Here is an 8,168-nt window from a genome sequence, read left to right as displayed (position 1 = left end):
CCATTATTTGCATTATTTTGTTATGCTACCCACTAGTGTTTTTTTGTGAACATCTAGGTATTCAAAAGTATTTCGTTTGGTTTAGGGTTACGTTTTAGGACTTATTCGACTGATTGATTAACAAATCTCGTTCCCTCGTATTCGTTAATCAATAAAGCTACATTAAATTAGCTATGCATTTGAATTTATGAATACCCGACAAACTTTAAGTCTCTCGTATGCAAAGAAGTAAAAAAAACTTGCATTCTGGTTTAGTTTATCCTATTCAAGTCCAATTAATTGACAACACTAATAAAATAAGTTATTTGAAGTCATAAAAAAATATGTGAAGAATGTGAAAAATTTTCTTCAATCAAAAATTTATCCCTAATGACAAGTATTATTAACAGGAACCCGACACGGCGGAAATAAGTTACACTTGACCTCTAACTCAATAATCGAGATACGAGAACAATAATCGAGAAACGAGATGTGTATAAATGATGGCGTTCATTCAGTACGAGTTGAGACGTCAAAGAATAGACTTCTTAGCCAATACACATCAATGTAACCTTAAAATAAAAGCGCAAAAATGGTAAGTATTCGAGCTTTAGAAATCCTTTCTGTTGTTATACAATTATTGTTGTTCGTGTTCTTTATTAATATAAAGTAGATAACATTAATAACAGTTTTTTTTTCATCACTAACGACCGGTCTAATAAACAATCTATGGATTTTCTCTTTATCTATCACGCATTTTCTATGGATAATCTGTGAAAATGTTATTGTTATTAAGAAAAACTATTGATTGTATTACTGAAGCACTCGTCAGTCATTATTATTATTAAAAAAATGACTTGCTTATAATCGTGAGTTGAGTCTTTTTTTTTAATTATTAGTTGATTGCGGACTGGCCGCACAATACAATATTCTAGTCTACACATTCTTAAAGCATTGCCAATTTAAAGTTGTAATTTCTTTATAATTTCAGGACGGTTTACATTTTTTGCTGCTCTTCTTAAGCGTAGTGTGTAGCTGCCAGTGCGCGAACATCCTTTACGTGATTCCTTTTACTTCAAAATCGCATTATATCCTGTTGAGGCCTATTGGTTTGGAATTGGCTCGAAGAGGTCACAATGTCACGGCCATCACTGCGTTCAAGGAGACCGAACACCCGCCATCATATCATCAGGTTATAGCTGATGACAAGAAAATTTGGGATATTTCAGGTACTTACCTATTTGATGTTTTTTTTTTGATGATTTTGTGTTATAACGAAAATAACATTAAAGTTTGGTAACTCGATTCTTTACAAAGGGTAACTGCGCTGTATGGTGCGGGGCAGGGTCTCGTAAGTACCCCCATTGTAAATTTACATTCTTATGACAAAGACAAACGTCAAAGTAGCAGATATAAAGGAATCGTTATATTAAATTATAATATTTCTAAAAGTAACAAGCGTTTATAAGTAAGGGGTAGGACTTGACATTCGCTAAGTTTTTAGTTTTGTTTTTTTTTTATTACATCACTATTGTGTAAGGTGTATTTTTACTTGACTTTGCATTGATTACACGTCACTTTGTTACGGCTTATTTTTATCAATATCTAAGTATACATAAGTACTTTTACATTCAAATCATTTAAATACATTATTATATTTCTGGCATCTTGTCGTTACGTTACGACTGACCTACTGTATAAAAAGAATAAGAAAAAGATTTAACAATGGGAATAGTCAAATAATAATATGCCTACACAGATACACACTACCTACACACTACAGTCGCACTTTAAAGTAAGTATTACAGTGTGAAAATGATATCTTTGTCTGTGAATATTAAACCACCTTTAATACCTATATTAGACGATATTGTAACGGATAACTCACGTCTTAAATCAAGTTTATCTCGACATGCAGCTTTAATACCTACCAAAAAAGATGCTCTTGTTGAAGATACGGAACCCTAATAAAGAAAAAAGGCAAAATCATTAATATAATTCAACCCGTTGTGTAGTTACAGCAAACAATGTGTTAAGATCATTAAGATATTTACCTACACGCAATGAGAGTTTCATGTCATGTTATAAATCTTTTAGATTTTCCAAAGATAAAAACTAAATTAATGGACTTGATAAACAACTATGGACATGAAATAATAGTAAAACAATTGATTTTTTTAATTAATTTATTTCAAAAAAAGGATATAATAATAGTAGGTAATAATAATCGACACAAGTTCAATTTACACAATAGTACAAAAATAGTTCATTTATTTTCATAACGTTGCATAAACGTTTATGTATGAGATAGGACAAATTATGTATATTTAACTAAAAAGATGAAATAAAGTAAAAGCAAAAATATTTTAAAAACTAACTTTAAATATAATTTTTGTACATAACATAAATCAAAACAAATGCTTTACAAACTTGTGGTCATTCTGCCAATATTGAGGCATAGGTACCTACCTACCTATTTTGATACCAAAAAGAGTTCGCTACAAATTTTCACAAATGACATCTCCATAAAATTAAGTTACCTTTTGATAAAATAGTGTGGTTAGCATTAAGTATTTATTGCTGTCATGACTGATCAAGATTCCATTAGATTATTACTCATCGATAAACATTGTTCAAATGTTAAATAAACGTAGCGAAGATTCGCGCTGTCATGTTTTTACCGAATAACGGTGAAACCCACTACACAAGCAAAATCGTCCTCTAATGATTAAAAATTGATGATAAGCTGATAAGAAATCGCTATTTTTTTAAGCGCAAAACATACACAGGACGGCAGCGGGTCAATAGCGGGTCGGGTCGAAAGTTAAGCGGGCCGTCATCGGTGTGATGTTGTTTATAATTTACAGCCACGTAAATAGGCCCGCCGCACTCCCAACCCGACCCGCTGCCGTCCTGCCGTCCTGCCGGACTGAGTCAATGGGCCGGGCAGGCTGAAAACCAGCGCTGGCAGCTTCTGCGCAAGCGCAGCATAAGCTGAGCCTGTTCCTTTTGCCACACAGTGCAAGGGACTGGCAAACACATTCTATATTAGTTTATTGTTTATTTGTATTCTGTGTGCCTATCCTGTGTTGTTCATGTTGGCAAATAAATCAAATCTTCTTCTTCTTCTTCTGAAAGTGTGTTTTGTGTTTTAAAGTACTTGGTTTAAACATATTCCAAATACAGGCTGTATACAGAAACTAGACAGTCATGATTTCATACAACGCATATCAGCTTATTACCATATTAGTTGCAGCGTCAATAATCTATTATTAAATTATTAAATAGAATGATTATTATGACAATGCTGTACATACGCAACCAGTGATTAGAAGACAAATACTTTACTGAATGTTATATTGTTACTAAGTAATACCGTTTTTTTTTTATTTAGCTTGTCAATTACACTTATTATATGACGTTATAATACACAAAAACATGATGAGAATATTTAACGGGGCATTTTGAGCGAAACAAATTAAAGCCTAATATTTAGCAAATGGATTTCTGAATCGAAAAGTGGCCTCAGCTAACTAAAGAATTTCAAAGAATTTCCCACACTACGGGGAAAAAAATCATTCCCGCTTTACGTAGGTATCTACGAAAAAATTCTTTTTCTTTATGTTTTCTCCCACTTTGTCGGCGTGGTTAACATAAATGTTCAAGCAAAATTACAGCTTTCTAGCACTAACAGTCTCTAAGTTAAGCCGCAAACGGATGGATAGACAGACATGGCGAAACTATAGGTAAGGGTTCCTTGTAGGACTACGGAACCATAAAAAAGCCTTGGTAGCCGTGATCTGTGGTGTCAAAGGGTCGTGGCGTTGAACCCGTATTTACACCTCTGAGTTTTTCAGAATAAAATATGTAGGTACAAAATTACATTACAAATTTGCAAAAAATCTTTTCGGAAATTATCGTGGTTTATTGAATCAGGCGTCACTTTGCGGAGGTCCTAATTAATGAACTACAAAAACTATGATTTTTACACTGAACTGACAATACAATGACTTTTACAATGTTTTTTTACAATGTATTAATTTTTTAGTTCATAAAAAATATCGAGCGAAAACCTGTAGGAATATGCCTGCGAAGCAATTCATTGGTGTGTAAAGTACTCAATCCGCAATGGGCTATCACACCCAAGCCCCAGATCATGCGCAAGCCATTTTAATCTGAGGATACCTGTGCATAGGGACATAATTATAAGGCCGTAGATAATTATGATGATGATGAAGGTGAAAAAATGTGCTTTTACATAATTTTTTAACCCCCGACGCAAAAAGAGGATAAGTTTGACCGCTATGTGTGTTTGTGTGTCTGTCTGTGGCACCGTAGCTCTTAACCTGTCCTCTCCCAGAGGCACAAATTTGTGCCCAAATTCCTTTGATCCTGTTATCCTGGGAGATGACAGATTAAACGCGGCGGGTGGACCGATTCGAATGCGGTTTTTTTTTCAAATCAGGTTTTCTAGCGATGGTTCTAGATATGTTTCATCAAAATCGGTTTAGCCGTTATTGAGATATTGAACATTGCAGTAACAAAGTCGGAGGTTTTCCAACTTTCTGTTGGTTAGGTTATTAATTATTAGTCTACCTAGACTACACACACAAAGACAGTACCTACTGTACATCAGAGTTGAACGTTGAACCAAGGTAAACGTCAAAACATTTCGTCTAGTTGTGAGTGGGTAGGCGTGGCCAGTAGTGAGGCAAATAGCAGGAAAATTAACTGCTACGCAGTTTAGCAGTGCAAATCATTTTGTAATAATTTATGTGTCATTATGAAATAAACGATTAGTAATAATAATAATAGTTCTAGTAATAGTATAAATATGAAAATTTGTGAGCGTATCTTATTTGTCTGTGTATGTGTATTTTTGTTACACTATCACACTAAACTTTGGGGCGAATTGGATCAAAAAGTTGGAAAACCCCCGACTTTGTCACTTCAAAGTTCAATATCTCAAAAAAGGCTTAACCGAATTTGATGAAACAAGTCTGAAAACCATTGCTAAAAAACCTGATTTCAAATTAAAAAAAAAAACGCATTCAAATCGGTCCACCCGTTTAAGAGCTACGGTGCTCCAGACAGACATACATAGCGGTCAAACTTATAATAACACCCCTCTTTTTGCGTCAGGGGTTAAAAAAATGGAGAACGATAACTACATATCGTTACAACTATACAGCTGTATAACTTCAAAAGAAATATTAAGCGAAACGTTCTTCGTTATCTTTCCTGTTTATTAATACAAACAAACGAGAAGTTTACTTTAAATAAAAGAACCACGCATTGATCCAGAACATGTAGTTATTTTTCGGACGTCCATATCATCTGCCTTGCAACACGTGTACATGCAATCTGTGTGTACCTAGTTATGTTTAGATCTACATGTAAAGACAATGTGAGTCACATAGACGTAGCTTTTTTACACGTGTACCTAATAGCGGAGTAGTTGTAAAGATTGTAATTCATTTTTAGTCTTCGAGAGTCAAGTCACGTGTTAGTCAAATAAAGTAATTTTGTGTCATTTCAGAAGGAGGACGGCCGAATGTTTTTACAATGGTCGACATATCAGAAGAGGAGTTCCATGCAAAAATTCTATGGGGTGGTGGCCTAGCATCCACTAAAGTCGCCCTTGAGTCCAAAATGGTCCAAGATTTCCTGAAGAAAGACAACACATTTGATATAGTTATCAGCGAAAACTTCTTTCAAGAAGCTTTGTACCTTCTAGCGTATAAATACGATACTCCATTGGTTTTAGTTACCACCTTTGGTAACTGCATGAGGAACAATATTGTCATGAGAAATCCACTGCAGTTGGCTACAGTTATATCTGAATTCATAGTAATTAATGACCCAAGCAGTTTCATGGGACGGTTCAGAAACTTTTATTTTGCTGTTTACGAATATTTTTGGTGGAAATTCTGGTATTTAGACAAACAAATGGCATTAGCTAAGAAGTATATTCCGAATTTGCCTGAGCCGATCCCCAGTCTGGAAGAAATGCAGAGAAATGCGTCGTTGTTCCTTATGAATGGTCACTTCAGTTTTGACACTCCTGCAGCGTATCTACCTAATTTGATAGAAGTCGGTGGACTACATTTAAACCATAAATTTGACAAACTTCCTGAGGTATGTTGTCTATAGTAACTTGTATAACTAATCAAATCATTAAAGTATAATTAGAGTACGATTATAGAAATACGAGATCCATTTTCCCTTTTTTCGTAGGTATCTTTTTGTTTTTTATTCTTGATTGTTGTATTCTATGACTTGCCGTACCTAGGATTTTTACAAAGTATAGTAAATGCCACATGAACTGTCAAGTGCTGTGATAGTTTACACTGAGTAGGCTGGCTTACTTTGGCTATAAATACATGAACTTTAAAATCATCATCATCAATGTTCAATTCATGAAAGTCCTCAGATAGAATTTATTTAATACCGTAAATTTGTTTTTTTTCCTTTTTTTTACAGGATTTATACAACATATTGAATAAATCGAAAAATGGAGTCGTTTACATGAGTTTTGGGTCTAACGTTCACAGCAGTGAACTACCGCTAGATAAAAAGAATGCGTTCCTTAACGTTTTTAAGAAACTTAAGTATACAGTATTATGGAAATGGGAAGAAGAGAACTTGGATGGAAAGCCTGATAATTTAATTATAAGAAAATGGCTGCCGCAAAAGGAGATTTTGGGTAAGTTATTTCTGATTGTATATAAAAAAGTTGAACTACAAGAATTCTCACTCCTGTTAATTGTACAAGATCTCCTAAAACAATTAGCCAAATTTTAAAGCCTCGTCGCTATAATTAAGGTACTTATACTGTTAAATAGTTAAGAAAAACATGGACCTGAACCTGTTTGCGACCTTTAGCCTTAATTGAATTAGACGTTACTTTGCGGAAGTTTATCCATGTCCTAAAATCAATTATTTAACTTGGGACTTATTCCGTGACCACGCATGCAAGACAGTTAGGTCTGCGTTTCGTCATGCCAACCCATGATAATGTGGGTTGTTAGCTTGAAATACAAGTCTGTCGTACAAACGTAATTGTGTCCGTGCCGGTGTGATCTTAGAGTACAAAGCGATTTGCGTTCATGATCCTCATTCTTATTCAATTTTATTGTTCCTTTGCAGCGCATCCAAACGTCAAAGTGTTTATATCACACGGTGGTCTTATCGGGACCCAAGAAGCAGTGTTCCACGGTGTCCCCATCGTTGGTGTCCCAATATACTGCGACCAATACAACAATCTTCTACAAGCCCAACATGCTGGCATGGGCGAAATTCTTAGATACCACGACATAAATGAAGAGAAATTCGAGAACATTCTTCGTACTGTTTTAGAAAATGATTTATACAGAGTTAAAGCTAAAGAGATGTCTAAAAGATTTCAAGACAGACCGATGACTGCGCTTGACACGGCTATGTATTGGATCGAATATGTTATAAGGAACAAGGGTGCCAATTTTATGAAGAATCCAGCTGTTAATTTAAGCTGGTATGCGTATTACATGTTAGATGTTTTTGCATTCTTGTTGTTAGTATTGGCTGTATTTGTATTTATTGTACTCAAAATTTTTAGATATTTCTTACCCAAAGAAATTCCGAAGAAGCAGAAATCTAAACGCAATTAAGCCGTAAAGTATTTATATTTTTTCCTTCAAGAAATAAAATGTTTTAAATTTAAATGATTTTTAATGACCAAGCTATAAAGTTTGGCTATTTTTGACTAAAGCACTGTTTCGATACCACAAATTTAAATTTTATGATAAAGTAAATGACATATAAACTAACCATGATCCATGATGAGAATTAAAAGAGGTTTAGTGAGTGTCTAGAACTGCTAGACCAGCTGTCTGACCTTGTGGAGGAATGATCATCCCTTTTTGGCAATAGCCTGTTATTAAGTTCTTCGTGATAACACTAAAAATAAAATAAATATCATGGGACACATGGCACCAATTGACCTAGTTCCAAACTAAGTAAAGCTTGTACTATGGAAAGAAAGAAAGAAAGAAAGAAAAAGTTTATTCGGCAAACTTATAGGTAGCATACATCAGGTATATATAACTTAATGTTTAATTAAGGTCAACTTAAAGACACTAGGCAATGGACACTAGGCAACGGATAAACATACTTATATAGATAAATACATACTTAAATACATATTAAAC

At 34.3% G+C, this 8,168-nt stretch overlaps 1 protein-coding gene across 1 annotated transcript; it reads left to right on the top strand.

Annotated features, from left to right (window-relative positions):
- The first annotated feature begins 465 nt into the window (after positions 1-465).
- Positions 466-7,682, top strand: LOC141436940 (UDP-glycosyltransferase UGT5-like). The gene is made up of 5 exons (XM_074100082.1): positions 466-574; positions 971-1,208; positions 5,519-6,117; positions 6,463-6,685; positions 7,129-7,682. Exons 1-5 carry the CDS (start codon positions 572-574, stop codon positions 7,626-7,628), a joined length of 1,563 nt encoding a protein of 520 aa, XP_073956183.1. The 5' UTR covers positions 466-571; the 3' UTR covers positions 7,629-7,682.
- Positions 7,683-8,168: the final 486 nt, after the last annotated feature.

The sequence above is a fragment of the Choristoneura fumiferana genome, chromosome 17, assembly GCF_025370935.1.
Source record: "Choristoneura fumiferana chromosome 17, NRCan_CFum_1, whole genome shotgun sequence".
In the NCBI taxonomy this organism is placed as follows: Eukaryota; Metazoa; Arthropoda; class Insecta; order Lepidoptera; family Tortricidae; genus Choristoneura; species Choristoneura fumiferana.
Note: the sequence above shows the minus strand (reverse complement) of the source record. Positions and strands in the feature narration are given on the sequence as shown.

Excerpts from the sequence above, each read along its gene's own strand:
- LOC141436940 (XM_074100082.1), top strand. Across the intron at positions 1,209-5,518 it reads GAAAATTTGGGATATTTCAG|AAGGAGGACGGCCGAATGTT; the intron begins GTACTTACCTAT and ends GTGTCATTTCAG. Across the intron at positions 6,686-7,128 it reads GCCGCAAAAGGAGATTTTGG|CGCATCCAAACGTCAAAGTG; the intron begins GTAAGTTATTTC and ends GTTCCTTTGCAG.